Source organism: Blennius ocellaris, assembly GCF_963422515.1.
Source record: "Blennius ocellaris genome assembly, chromosome: 8".
Classification (NCBI taxonomy): Eukaryota; Metazoa; Chordata; class Actinopteri; order Blenniiformes; family Blenniidae; genus Blennius; species Blennius ocellaris.
In genome coordinates, this window is record NC_137657.1 from 9,502,702 (window position 1) to 9,517,922 (window position 15,221).

At 41.9% G+C, this 15,221-nt stretch overlaps 1 protein-coding gene across 2 annotated transcripts in view; it reads left to right on the forward strand.

Annotated features, from left to right (window-relative positions):
- The first annotated feature begins 2,133 nt into the window (after nt 1-2,133).
- nbeal2 (neurobeachin-like 2) overlaps nt 2,134-15,221 on the forward strand; it is a 36,152-nt gene continuing 23,064 nt past the window's right edge. For both annotated transcript variants that reach the window (XM_080500801.1, XM_080500802.1), the window contains exons 1-12: nt 2,134-2,591; nt 9,994-10,082; nt 10,273-10,437; nt 11,313-11,394; nt 11,729-11,841; nt 12,078-12,160; nt 12,825-12,910; nt 13,038-13,338; nt 13,420-13,526; nt 13,901-13,981; nt 14,768-14,851; nt 15,048-15,146. In XM_080500801.1, coding sequence (XP_080356927.1) covers nt 2,526-2,591; nt 9,994-10,082; nt 10,273-10,437; nt 11,313-11,394; nt 11,729-11,841; nt 12,078-12,160; nt 12,825-12,910; nt 13,038-13,338; nt 13,420-13,526; nt 13,901-13,981; nt 14,768-14,851; nt 15,048-15,146 — 1,356 coding nt within the window. In that variant the 5' untranslated portion in view covers nt 2,134-2,525. The remainder of the gene's footprint in view (nt 2,592-9,993; nt 10,083-10,272; nt 10,438-11,312; nt 11,395-11,728; nt 11,842-12,077; nt 12,161-12,824; nt 12,911-13,037; nt 13,339-13,419; nt 13,527-13,900; nt 13,982-14,767; nt 14,852-15,047; nt 15,147-15,221) is intronic.

Genomic DNA, 15,221 nt, shown 5'->3' on the forward strand with positions numbered 1-15,221 from the left:
TTGTAAACATGGCGACCTGTACAAGGTGGTGCATTAGTATGAAGATAATCATTACTACTGACAGAGCTACACCCATATTTTTCCTTTAAAATACATTTAATTAAGGATAATACAACTTACAAAACTTGTTATTCAAGAAAACAAAAGCTTTCTGATAAAATTGGGTTATATATTATGTGTGATGTTTTGTAATATATAAACTGCCGTACAGCCAAATATTTGTAGTAAATACACCCTGCTGATTGCGGTAAGGTTCTACATTTCCCCCCCAAATTTCTTATGAATAGAGATAAGTTGCTGTATTTGACTTTTAAAGATATGTGCATTTTAGATCAGTGGCTTTTTGGCTTGGAGTACGTTAAATGCAAGAATCTTTTTAAATAACTATTAGATGTTTAATTTCTAACACCTTTATGCGCACGACTGCTTCTATCTGAGAACATCAAAACGTTTTGGCTTGGATCATGTTTAGATTTCTTGTACAGAGATAGAACCAGTACTCAACTTGTATGTAACAACTACCACATTGCTTAGATTCTCTATTACACTTTTAATTCAGTCTGCCTGGAGAAAACCGTAATTCAAAGCCGATTTCTAAGACAATAAAAAGGCATGTTATTACACTGCAGTATTTGTTTGAATAAACACGTTGATATAAGCATGCTTTTCATCTGTTTAAAGAATTAAGTTATCAGCTACAAAAGTGCAAACCACTGTGTTTGAATACTGATTATGACTTCATACAGAGAGTGACTACATGGTCTATGCTGTGCTCAAATGTCCTAAGAGGATATGGCCATAAATGTACAAGAACACAAAATTAATACTTAGTTACAGTAATGCAAATATCTGTATTAAGTTACTAGAACTCTGGACAAACATGGGAGGAAAATATTGCAAATACTTCAACAACAATTTCTTTGGGCTATTTACTTTACAAGACAAGGCTTTACATAGAAATGATAGAGGCATGACAATCACTTAAAGTGTGCACTGACTCGTTTAGTACAGTCTCTGGCATATATTTAAACACATGTTTAACTACATTTGATGCATGTGTAATGGAGTGTGACAGCTGTCACAGCTGCAGACTATACATAGAGACTTACCAGACATCTCAAATTAAAATGATTTAACTTGCATGATAAGTTATGGTGACGGGGTATGGATTTATACCAAACCATCAATACTTTAGATTGTATGTCTTTCTCTAAAATATTGGCATGAACTGATTTTATAGAAGCATCAGTTAAAGAGTAACATGTTTTTTGTGCAATATTTTTGTTGACAATTAGAAGAACAGAATGTCTTCTCCCTCCCTCCCTATGGCTGTAGAAGTGCCCCACACTTTCAGGCGCTCCAGATTGTTTATGTTCTGATGTTGACTGATGAAGAAATATAAATAAAACTGTTTGCCTTGGTGTGTTTAAATAGCTAAAGTCTACATTTATTAATAAATACCTCTAACTACTTAAACTTATCACATAAGTATAAGGTTACCATCACACAGTAGGCTCTAACGTCAGTATTCTATTGGTATTCTATCAGACACTTGCCTGCAGAATAGAGGTTATTGGTATGGCACATCACTTCTTCTTGGCAAGAGCAAAAGCACATGAGATGTGACAGGTGTATGTGTGTGTGTGTGTGTGTGTGTGTGTGTGTGTGTGTGTGTGTGTGTGTGTGTGTGTGTGTGTGTGTGTGTGTGTGTGTGTGTGTGTGTGTGAGAGAGAGAGAGAGAGAGAGAGAGAGAGAGAGAGAGAGAGAGAGAGAGAGAGAGAGAGAGAGATGCATGCAGAAAGTTTTCAAGAATATATCTTAGTCTTTATTTTTTATTTATTTATTTATTTATTTATTATTACATAGTTGTCATTTATTTGTTACAAATGCTTTCTGATACGTCAGCGACTCCTGCTCGGTCCCGCTGTGTTTATGTTCGTGTGTCTTTAAGAATACCAGCCTACCTGTGCGCGTGAGCTCCAGTCAACTCTTCCCTGCGTGTTTCGCCTGGTTCTTAGAGTCACACAGCAGTTCGGGGATCATTCGCGCACCATGCAGAGAGCCGTGCGCCTCTTCTGTGATGTGGATCGCGTCAGTGGCTTCCTTGGGAACTCTGTCTCTCCGACCGGAGACGCACGGGGGACCAGCTCGCTCTGAACGCGGACATGGGTGTTTCTCCTCCAGACGTTGCATTTCCACGCATTTTGTGCGTGTGTGTGTGTGTGTTCCTGGTTGTTGCAGCGTGATCGCACCCTGGCCGTCATGTTTTTCTTTTCCGTGTCACTCTGATAACTTTGCGCGTTCAGACTGAAAGCTCTTTTTTTTAATTATTATTGTTATTGCTATTTCTAGGTTAAAGCTGCGCCTGGATTTTTTTTTCTTTTTTTAAATCTAATTTTGCAGGAATGGTTCATAGGAGCGCGTCGCGTCTCCTTCCCTTTTTGGAACAACTTCCAACACTTTCATGAGCATGCTCACCGGTTGCCTAAATCCATAGAGGAGATAAAGAGAGAAGGGGGGAGATCATGAGCAACGGCGGAATGGCATCGAAAGAGAGGCTGTACGAGCTGTGGATGTTATACTACACGAAGGTGAGTGCAAAGTGCGGAAGAGGGAGAAGAAGAAGAAGCGCCGGTGGAGACACCTGTTGTCGCCTCTGGCTCAACTTTACAACAACACCAATACACGCTCGGTGCTGTGGTCTGAAAGTCGCGGCTTATTGGGGGAGTCCAATATTTGCTGCCTGCTTGCACAGTGACGTTTTATTTACCCAGAGGGCCGAAGCTCCCCTGTGCACACGAACAAATAGATCAGACAGTTGGATCTGGGTTGAGAAATGAGTGCAGTGATACTCAGGCAGGTGATCTTTCATTTGTGTTGACTCTGTACCTGCTACTTCCTGTTCCTGTCCATGCCATAAATGTAACTGAAGCGTCTCAGCTGAGCATCAGCTGAATGGTGGAAAGCAGCCAGCAGCACAATATTTGCTCCTTTATTACTCAAGTGATAAAAAAAAACATAAGGGAAAACAACAGGTGTGTAGTGGTCAGCTGTTTATGCCTCACAGTGACCGGGTCCCTGGATTGAGTCTGGGGCTTTGGAGTTTGCATGTTCTTTTGGCAGAAAACTTGCATTTCATAGCAAATATATTGTGGGTTGGAGTCTGGGTCGGGCTTTTCTATATGGACGTCGCAGGTTTTCCACTATACTTACAGAGTTATTGTTTAACACAGTCCAAAAACATGCATTTGAGGGTAATTGGTGACCCTATATTGTGTGTTCATTCATAGTCAGCTTCTATCGCCCCCCCCCCCCCCCCCCACCACGATCCGTAGTGCATGAGAAGAATCATTATGTTTTGTGGTATAACCTAATTTGGCCATGCTGTAAACTCCCTGCTAAATTGTTCTGTGGTGGTTTAGTCCTAAATGTTGCTCCCTGGGGGTCCTACAGGCATCTCTCCAAGTTGTCAAACACACAGTCAGATAGAAGCACACATGCTTTCACATCTTGTCTCTTTTTGAAGGAGAGAGAGACTCGTTGGCTGTGAATAAATTATGATTATTATTTAATGTGTGCAAGTCTGCTTCCCTGCCCGAGGACAGAAAAAAAAAACCAAGAAAAGAGCCTTTTCCAAGTTTGCATGCACTCCATGCTCTCTGCTGCCATACAGGATCTTCTTTTATCATCACAGCAGATCCGAAGGGCTACTCTCTTGACAATAATATCTACTCGAGTGCCTGCAAAGTTTTCAGTATGTATTTTGCTGAATGTTGTTTTTTTTAAGTCAGTTCTATTAAGATTTTGTGGACTGCAATAATGAAAAAACAAAAACCTGCAAAATGCCCTAATTGCTAACTAGACAAACAGTAGATGTGTTTTCCTCTTGCGCACTATTAAATTAGACATTGTGGTCATTCTGAGCAGGTCCCAGAGGAAGTGTGTTTGTAATTCAGCCTGTTGATTCACCAGGCTGCTGCCGCGAGAACTATTTTAGACGAACTGAAGGTTACTGGTTATACAACAAACACAACAAGTTGTATTGGTTGCTTGCTCTCACAATGCTTTAGGGTGTGTGTGTGTGTGTGTGTGTGCATGTGTGCGTGTATGTGTGTGTGTGTGTGAGTGTGTGAGAGAGAGAAAGAGATGACCATGAGTGTGACTGTGAACCATCCAGCAGTCCCTTGTAGGAGGCCACTTCCTTATTGATCTGCCTCTTGGCTTTTTGTCCCATTGCTTTTCCCTCAAGGCTAAAAGATCCAAGTTTATAATAATCCCTCTTTGTGAAGGACCCACACATTGCAGCATACTACGGGAAGCAGAGTTTGCATGTGTGTAAATTACATGCCCCTCTGCCACAGAGGGGAAGAGCAGGAAAATGGGATTTGACCGAGCCCAAATGTCATCACCTTATGTGACTCAGAAGAATACACCCGACTGTAGAGAGGTTGTAGAACCACTTCAGAGAACAAATGGCTGCCTCTCCTACAAACGCCACCAAGTCATTGTATTTTTGCTGCTTTTGTAATCTGCCTGTTTGTCAAGTTGGCACACAAAATCACCTCTTTACATGGGCACATCCCTGACTCACTAACGTCTGGGTTGTCCGACACACAACGGAAAGTTTTCATCTCAAATCAGGACAACTGAACAAGAAGCGTAAGCTTCTTATTAATAGGCTTTTATTAAAGCTGTAAATAAGCCCTCAGCTGATGGGCACCCCGTAGCCAAGCTCACTTAAGTCTGAAAGAATTGAAGCCCATTGTTTCAGACTTTTTTTAATTTGTGTTTCAGCAGCCAGTTTCTGCAATCTGACAGCATCAGCATCTATTGAGTCAGGATTCAGTCAAACCATAATGCTCTACATGATTTTGAAGTATGGAATCAAGCTGTTGTGTGTCCTTAACAATTGATTCCAGCATGTGTAAATACAAGCATTATATCGGCCATCGTTGAAATCGTATCAACGCAAAACTTGCTCAGGCTTGTCAATGATAAAGGAGGACTGCTTCCTCCGATTGTGCAAGAAATTGTACACCCCTTGCAAGAGTTTTTGTATAAGGAATTATTATGCTTAAAGTTGTTGTAATCTGTAATTATTTTGTACTGGAGCTGCCACATAATGACTCATTTTGTCTGTAGGTGACCAAACATATTGGCAGAATGAGGAAGATTGATTCGTGTCTTTGATCCCATGTTACCAAAGGGTTAAACCAAAATTCCCACTCTGTGGATGTACGTGTCTGTATTATAAATGTTAATTTACTCCCTCACCTACATTGAAGACAAAGAGGTGTTCTGCTAATGTAAACATTTAACAATTACTCACTAAATGTCGTTTGATTTTCTGGAATTTGCAGTTGTAAACATGACAGTTGAGTGCTAAACAAACGTCTCCCAAAGTCAATCCAAACTCCTCTTTGGGGGAAAAAAAAAGGACATACCCATGTCTGCCATTGTTCGGTGTTTAAACCAGCTGTAATAGAACCCTTTCTGTCTGCCCTATCGCACATCTGCAAATGTTTTTTCAGGCCATCATGCCAGACAGGTATAGACATACTTGGGGAAACTCTGATTTAATCACGTTGTAGCATGACTTGTCGAGTCGTGTCTGAAGATGTTTCTGGTTTGAGCATCTTTTCACAGCTTGATACAGCTCTCACTATGGCTACGACGAGTAGTTATTCTCACTACTTTGAATTGTGACTTTGAAAGGGTCAGATTATGCAGCTTTACAACACTTTCACATGGGTCTCGTTGGTCCAAAAACATTGTATTCAAAGTTTATTGGCCCAAATCCGGCTTTTCCTTGATTTTCCTCCATTTGAATATTGGATCATAGGAGCTGCATTCAGAATCTGCTGTGTCTGTGTGAGCTGGACTGGCTCCGCCCACACATGCCCATTTTGGGAAGTTGAGGAAGTACTCCCTCTCGTGGTGCCATGTTCCAGAGCAGAGCTGCCTCATTGTGGATGGAGTCAAAGGGAGGGCTTACCTTGTTTGTGATTGGCTGAACCCCCGATGACATGTTAAAGAGTTTGATTTCTGATTGGCTCTTTTTTTTTTTTTTTTTTTTAATGGAACAAACCAGGGAGAGAGATGACAGATTTGCTTCACTTCTGGGGCGTCATTCTCAGGTATGGGGATGCATATTATTGTGGAAAAACCATTAGAAAGGGGTTAGTGTTGCATAATATGACTATTTGTTCATGTGGAAAGACTCATTTAAAGATGATGGTAGTCAGTTTTGTGTTTAGTTTTCCATGTCTTTAGTCCCGATATGCAAATATAAGAGAAGCATTGATATTTAGTGAGTAAAAACAAGCAGATATTCGGAAATGTTGACATAATCACAATTGCCAACACTTACAGGAGTTACGACATCTCAGGCTCAACTACTTTTGTGTTGATTATCTTGAAAATGAATAAGTTAAGTCACCACTTTGCAAAAATATAAGCATGACTTCTTTTTATTCTTCTTTGTTCTGTGACGTTTTATAAAAACATCCCTGGATTTGGGAGTGTTGATTTATGGGTTCTCACAGAACAAGTTGATCGAGGTCAGCAACTGTTTTTAATGTCCAGCTTGTTTCTGCCAGACACTTAATCGGTTATCCTAAAAGCATTTGAAAGTGAATTGTGTGTTCAGGCAGTGATGTCAGTGACAGCACAAAGAAGGAGAAAAGCCTTTGTTTACATTGATCTGGTGGAGCCAACACAGTGCATGAGATACGTGACTCGTGTCACACACATAAACCAAATCTTGCATATCATGAAGAGGCTCCTAGAACAAAGCAGATTTATATTGCAGCACTCGTAATCAACATAAAATTTGCCTACAGTGAGCAAGATATCAGTGTGACGGAGTATTAGTGTGTTATTATCCTGTGGTTCTCAGCTTGAGGGACTAATTAAAGCCTTCAGAGGTGGAGCTGGACCATGGTGACAGCCCCACTGTCGCAGCTGTGAAAAGCCATCTCCTCAAACTGCTCTGAAGAGAGAATAAGTCTCATTTCCTCACTTTTGTCACCACGCCGCCGGTCGCCTTATTATGCATTTGCCTGAGTTTCTCATGCTTTGACTCCTCGTCAATACACTGTACTCATAGACACAAGAACACCGGCCCCCGCGGCTCACTATAGTGGCGCTGCCGATCCTGTGACTGAATCCCCTCGTGTGCCTCGGTCTCCCCTGTTTACCAACACAACGGCCAACCAGGAAAATCAAAGTGCTCTTTGCTTTCACTTGTGCAGGAAGCCGAAGCGAAGCGGAATGCCAAGCAGAGGAGAGCTGCACAGCTGCTCGGCCACATGCACAGAAAAACCGAGATAAACCGAGATGCAACCTCGTGGTTGGTTTGTGGCAACTGTGTTAATAGTACTTTGATTTGTCTTGTTTTGTTTTTTTGTTTTTGTTTTTCTTCAGCCAGTGAACAAAATTGGACATGTTGGGTAAAATGTTGGAAGGAACAACCTGATACATCAACAAGAAAAAGGCACAGTGAATGTTTCCTGAAAACATTGTTGCAACAAGTTGCTAGGTGATTACTTGTAACTTGCAAGGGATTATTTGCAGGATTTATCAAGATTAGAGATAATGAGCATTTGTCTAAACTGGATTTGCTTCTACCACTTATTTACTTCTAATAACAGCACTTTTGTGTCCCTGTGCCATTTAAGCACTTCATAAATATAGATGGGTTGGATTGGATGTCTTCATCATTCCGTAGAATGTATTTATTTCACTTCTAAGTTAGAATATGGGATATATTCTCACCACAGAAACGTCTAAAAAATAGTAGAAAGTTGTTTAATTTTAAGGTTTCATAGTGCACAGCAGAGGTTTTGATAGCGTGTGAGAAGAAAATCACAAGTAGCCATTTTGGGCTAAATGCATTTACATTTACATTGTAAAATATTGTTAACCCTTTGGAAGCCTGCTTGGAAGAAAAAAAACCCTGCTGAGCTGCAAAATTTCCCACTCAGTAAAACATACCACTGTGAGCCTGCGTGTTTTTGTACATTGTTTATTTCAGACAGGCATCGGCTTATTAAATGCCATTGTGTACAATGATTATATTGTTAATAATGTCCGGGAAGTACTGTTCAGTGACGCAACCTCTGCGGGACTCGCGAGAGAGCCAAACGAAGCTTAATATAATGTTGCAAGTAATTCTGCGTGTCCTCGGCTGCAGTTTCAAATGATGCCTGATTATCCAGATGTTGGAGCCACAAAACAATAACTGGCCATTTCCTGTTTTCAGCAAGACACCAACGTCCATCATCAACATCCAGTTTGTGTTTGATTACTGTCATTTCACTCATCAGTGTCTCAAATCTGATTATATTTTACAGTAAAGGCCCTTCAACTAAGATTTTCTCAGTTAGAAGTACAGTGAGTTGTTGCATCAAGTGCAGAGTTATTACATTCTTGTTTTTTTTTCCACTCAATGCACTCAGTCAAATTAGTTTTACAAAGATACAACTTGAATTCCAGCGTTTTCTCCTGCGGCATCACATTTTCTGTGTTGAATTTGAAAACGCCCTAAGCATGCGCCTGGTATTTTATTGTTGCAGTGACGTTTTTATAGACCTCTTCCTCATATCTGCTCTCAACTAGCAGCACAACCAAAAGAGGAAGGCGTTTGACGAGTGTGAAGGAAATAAGCCTCAGTTAACGTGACATGTAATTTCCTGGTTGTTGAAGCCAGAAAACAGCGAGCCAGTCAGTCGCTGGCGCTGGCGAGGAGTGATTGTGCAGCTTCTGAGCTGCCGACGGCACACGACACTGACGGCTCGCCTGAGACTGGGTTCTGTAGAACCTGGCAACCTGCTCAGCCACGTACAATGAGAGATGGACTGGCACGGGAGTCAATGCCAGTTGGTAATGTACACTCAGCCTTCATGCAACGTTGAGATGGACTTTGTTACACAAATATTTTTGAGAAGTGAAAGAATTCTGACCATAAGCTACTCTTTAATCACGCATTATGGCCTTCAGTATAACTATCGTCAGCATTTTGAAACAGTTTTGTTGTCACCTTTCAGTTATCGTTTGTTCACTTGCTGCTTACTTTTCTGGAGGTTGAAGGGGAAGTACCTGATGAATTCTTACACCATGTGCTGATTTCTCTGTGTTATTTGTGTACAGTGAGTCAGTCATTCTGAAATAACTCATGTCTTTCTTCTCATGTCCCAAGTGACGCTTTTTACTTCTGCATGCTCAAGTAATCAGAATGTTCAGGTTGCACTATCACTGAGTGCATCAGGAAACACATTTGTACATTCTGTATTCTTCTTTGTTGTTGTTGTTATTCTATTTATCTGAATCATCCATTCTGAATAATCACTATCCTGCTTCATACCAAACTAAATGCATATAAAGAATTTAAGTGGCTCAGAATCTCCCGAGTGGCATTTGTGTTGTTTAGTCTGACGCGAGATCAAGAGAGTGACATTTGGAAGGAAGAGGGGCAGGATATGTAGGACTGAGAAAACTGACTGATGCTGTGATACAAATCATTGTATATAAACATGCTCACGCAAGCGAAACTGTCTCCCGTCACTTAATACCGTTGAAGCAATAATGAAGGAATGCCATGTGCACGATTATACTGACATAAAATCATTTGAAGGATATTTTTGTGTCCTAAGTTTGCCATACGTGATGAATGATGACTGAAATTAACAATGATTTTTTTTTTTGCAAACCTCCCATTATGAAAAAGGAAAGAATTGGCTCATGTTTTCCTCTGTAAGCAGCATCACTTTGCAACATCCTGTTACAGAAACGGGCCATAACCTGTTGACAGCATGATGTTTTTAGCATTTAACACACATTTAACTTTGTCGGGGAGGTAACAAATGGACACATTGGTGTTTTTTTTAAATGCACGATTTTTACTCACTATATTGTTTACCAACACTGCAGATGAGCTTCAAGGCACGGGGACTTTCTCTCGTTGCCTCACATGCTTATTCTTCCCTCTTGCAGAAGGATGCAGGCTACCTGCAACAGTGGCTGGAGGCATTCGTGGCGTCCTTTGAAAGGCTCATTGATGTGCAGTCATTGGAGCCTCGGAGGTGACTACTTATATATATATATTTTTTTAGCTACACAGCCATAAACTCCCTCTGGGTTGTATAGCAAAAGGCAGATGACCTCTGACCTCCTGCAGAGATACTGTTTCAGCACGTTTATGCTACCAAGTCCTTATAACAATGCCCTTTGCCATTTCGCTCTCCGTGTCCTCCTCCACACTCGTTCCTCCAGGTCGGACGAATGCAGCTCGGAGGTGCCGCTACTTCCCGGGGAGGTCCTGGTTTTCCTCGGCACTCAGCTGTGGCACAGTGCGCAGCATCTTTGCAATCCCCCCGAGCAAAACAGCACCACCCCCCACCCACTGCTCCTCATTAAGTTCTTCATCATAGTCTGCAGGTGAGGCCATTACCTGTTGTGTATGTTTACTATAAATAAAGTGATGGGTTGTTATGTTGTCACCAATTGCAGACGTTCTTTGGCATAATAATAAACATCATTCAGCTATAGAGGCTTCAGATACATTACTGCACCAAGGTTTTTGACAGGACTGAAAATATATAAATAATTTTTTTTTTCCCAATACAATGCAAAGTAAATGAACAGAAGAGGTATCAGTATAAAGCGTGACTGCCATTTGTACCAAACACAACATTTTTTTTTCTCTGCATATGTTGTATAGACTCTCTGTCATCCAGCTCTTAGAATCCCTGCTTCTTGTCGTAAGGTTTTGAAGCCATTTTGCATGTCATCTGCAAGGCGTCGTCAGGTCTCACTGAATAGTTGGGAGGGAAATATTTATTCTGTGGATTCGTTTGTGTGCACAAAAGAACCAGGTTTTAGCCACTCCTCTGTGAACCAGCTATTCCACAGCATAAATATTAGCCTCCCGGAATGATCAGTCAGAACTGAAGAAAGTTACACTCTTATCATGCAAGATAGATTTTCATGACATTGTTGTATGAGAGAGATTATTGCACTCTTGCTGCAGAAGGAATCGAGCCAATCAGATGATTTCTTGATGAATTTATATTATTTATTCATGTATTCTCATATGCCTAAAACCCCTTGCACTGTATGTCTCCTTTAATCAACTGTTTTCTCAGTATAGAACGATAGTGATGCATTTCCTTGAGACTCAATATTACTACTTGAGTCATTGTCTTGTAAAATTAGATCGAATACCAACATATTTTTTTCCCCTCTGTTTGAACTGTTAAGCATTAGTTCTTCTTTCTTAATATTAAGCTGCTTGAATGTCTGTTTCCTTGTAGGAATATGGAGAACATTGACCTGGAGAAGACCCCGAGTTTCGTTTTTGAAACTGTCAAACTTTTGAGATTCTGTTTGGACCAGGTAAAGACGTTTTCTAAGCAGGATGCAGATTGGAATGATTTATGATGAGCGTCCGCGGTTCAGTTAATCCTCCTGAAAAGATTATTTTTGTGCCATCTCACCAAACTATGCAGAGATACTTTATACAAGTACAGAGACTATGAGCCCACACAGACCTGATCTTGTTTATAGTGTTTGACATCCTCACCTTGAAGGAACAAATCTAGTTTACTTTGAAGAAAACAAAGCTGGTGTGCTGCTGCATTTGTTACCTGTTTTGAACGATGTTATAAAGGATTAATATTTATTGCTGGCGAGCTTGAAATAAATGTGGTCCAAACTTTTATTTGTACAGTTGAAGAAGCGTGAGGACGAGACACTATCTCTGCAGTCGGTGGTGCAGTATGGCCTCGTACTGTGCGAGAGCCTGTTTGACCCTTATCAGACGTGGAGGAGACGCCTGGCAGGGTGAGTGCGTTGCTTCACCCTGCGTGAATGTGTGGGAGGTGGAATTCAGCCACACAAAGACGAGGAAAACTATTATACGCATTGGCTGTCTTGCCCAACCTTTTGTGATGTGTAATACCTGGACCTGTTGTCTCTAAAGCCTTAAAGTCGAGCAGCAGTCTTAGCGGCTCTTTGCACACTGGCTGGGTGTGATGTGCATAGGAGGGTGGCGACTTTAAAGCTTTTGTGTCTTGCAGGGAGGAGGTGAGTTTGCTGGAGAGGAACAAGTATAAGTTCTCCCCACTGGTCATGCCGGAGGAGCTGCCAGCTCTCTTCCATGGTGAGACGCTCCCTTTCAGCTGAACTCTGTCAGGACACAAGTGTTGGGCTTTTGCTGCCCTGGCCAGAATTCCTGCATTTCTCTTTCTTCCTATAAAAACAAATAAATGTCCAGTCCAGTTGGTTGATAGGTTCATGTTTGGTACAATGCTCCCATCTAATTATCAGGTCACAAACACTAGCCCAAGCCTGTGTAATTATAGCATCCTATTTGATCAGTGATTGCTAATCTGTGAGCCAGGAGGGAAATAACAGCCCGGGCAAGTTTCAGTATGTCCAACTTTTCAGAGGATTAGAGCCTGATGCCAAGTTTTAATTGGAAACGTTAAGCGCTAATTGTGTAAGGCCTTTCTAAGCTTAAGCTTTTCTTTTTGACGTAAGTGAATGATTGCAATGGTATTGCAAAGGAAGTTCACAGTGGCATTACAGAACGTGCAAATACATTTAGTTTTTTGGTCATTTAGCTATATACCGCTATGCTTTCTCACCTTGGACAAATGCGTTGATGTGAACTGTTACTCAATTCATTACAGAAGGTCCCAATATGTATTCCAAGCTGCAAATTTGTTTGAATTGCATTTTAACAGCAATGTTTCCGTTGTAGTGTGGTTTAAATGGCGGCACGTGTTACACAATACTTTCTCGCTTTCATTGTCTTGACACAGAAAGCCTACAAGAAAGCGAGAAGATCCCCGAGTTGCTCACTCTCAGACTGGTTCATCTCCTCGGTGCTGTCGTCAGCGGAGGAAAGGTCTGTCCCCTCAGTGATCAGTTCACAGTCTGCAAAAAAAAAACCCAACCCACATCCAAGTACAAATGCAAACAGATCACAGATAACGCAGAGTCACTGTAAGCCTGTTTATGTGTGTGTGTTTTAGAGAAACGGCCTTCTGTCCATCAGCCCTCACTCCGTTGAGGACCTGTTCTCTGTCCTGAGAGTGTGGTGCTGCCAGACCTCCCCGAAACCCAAAGGCACCAAACTCCCGCGGCTCACTTTGCAGTGCCTGACAGCGACGATCCATCTCCTGCACGCCAGCAGCCCAGTGGAGAGGCAGGTGGAGATCAGGACGATACTGGAGAGCTACTTCCGGCTCCTCAACTGGAACCGTCCGCTCGTGGAGCAGGAGGACAGGCAGAGCTGGGAGGACAGCCTGATCTCGCTCCAAAGTCAAATGCTCAGTAGGTCTCACACAGTTCAGCTGCGTTGTAAGATGTTAATTGTTTCGGGTGTATGACGATGAAGACAACTGTCAATTTTAGCTGCTGTTCCCGAGATCCTGCAGTGTCCTGACAGGCCAGTCCTACAGGCCATCTTCCTCAACAACAACTGCTTCGAACACATCATCAGGCTCATACAGAACAGCAAGGTCAGTCGACAGAAATGTGCCTCTGTGCCCCCGTTGGCTGTTAAATTTAACCGTTCTGATAATAAGCCCTCCTGTCAATCTGTCTGTCACCTGTTTCTTTTTTTTGTGTGTGTGTCATGTCTATTTCCTATTACATTTGCGGAAATGTCACATGTGCTGTCTAACCTCCTTCTGTCAGTCAGTGTAAAATGTCACCAAAAAAAGAAAAAAAAATTTATTCACTCCCCCACACTGCTTTAATGTACATGTCGCCCTGCTGCTGTACAGATATCAAGACCAAAACCATCGTTACTACTCATTTCATGTGACTTTTTTTTTTCTAATTGTCTTTTGTGTTGCTGTGTGTGCTTTGCCTGTGTTTGTATATCCTGTAGCTCTTTCAGAGCAACAGGCGCAGGCCAGAGAGTGAATGTGACCTCACAACACGTTTACTCACAGAGGTCGAAGTGGATCAGGTATTTTCCCTCCAAACTCAGTGTTGCTATTGGTTTGTCAGCAGGAAACTCAGCCCTCCAGGCGTCTGGTTAGCTACACTGAACTACTTCAACAGGAAGCTTTAAGTCAGGAAGTCCTTCTCTGAGTCATTTGTAAATAAAGCGGTTCGCATACCTATACAAGATCATTTCTATAGTTGTGTGTCTGTTGTTTGAAATGTCTACTCTTAGTTATTAATATTTTGGGGAATGACTGGCTCATGCTACATGGGTTGATTTACATCACATCCATCATTGCGAGCTGATTTCCCTGCTGACAACACTGGGCAAGGGGAAGATGACGTGTTTTTCATCGTGCATGTAATACCTGTTTTCTGTGCATGTCTATTCTTTTCCTCATATTTTGGCTGCTCTCTTGTGTGACTGACGGTGCTCGTGTAGAATGGTCCTGGAGTTTGATGTTGCTTAATTTCCAGCCGCGGTTGCGTTCTGCTTCAGTTTTTAATATAGTGGTTGGCTTTAGTCTTTGCATGTTGGGACCTATCGGTAACTAACGAAGAAGTGCTTGTGTGGTGATTGGTACAGTGGTGTACTGACTTTGACCAAGGCTGTGCCAGTCTTTGCAGAGTGGAAAAGGTAACAGGCTGTTTTTCCTCTTTCTGTTTTTTTTCCATGCTCTTTCATTTGGTGTCGGATCCGTGCATTTGAAATTTTGCAATGCACTCATTTGGGGCTCTGATGCCAACTCAAGAGGATGTCTATTTATTTAATGATGACATTAAACTGTACCTCCTTGTTTTGATTTAGGTTTGGGAGAAAGGATCGGACAGTATTACAGTTCACGCCCTGGGAGTCCTCACAGCTATAATGAGTAGCTCACCTTCGGCTAAGGTATGCGCAAGATACATATTCTTCCTGTTTTATTCACAATGTTACCCCACGTGCCTGCTATGGTATCAATAAATAAGTGGCCATTCATGGAGGAAAGCTCACACGGTTTTCTTCCACTGTATGGAAGTGTGCCAGCTAGTTATCCCCAACGGAACGGCTTTCTTCAGCCTATTTCTGTCTCCTCCTCCCCCTCAAGGAGGTCTTCAAGGAGAGGATCGGCTACTCCCAGCTGTTTGATGTGTTGAAAAGTCAAGGTCAACCCACGAAAAGACTTCTGCAGGAGCTGATGAACATGGTGAAATATACAGTTTGTCATTGTCCCCACTGATCACAGAATGTCAAGCGCTTCTCCCATTGATGACCTTGGGCC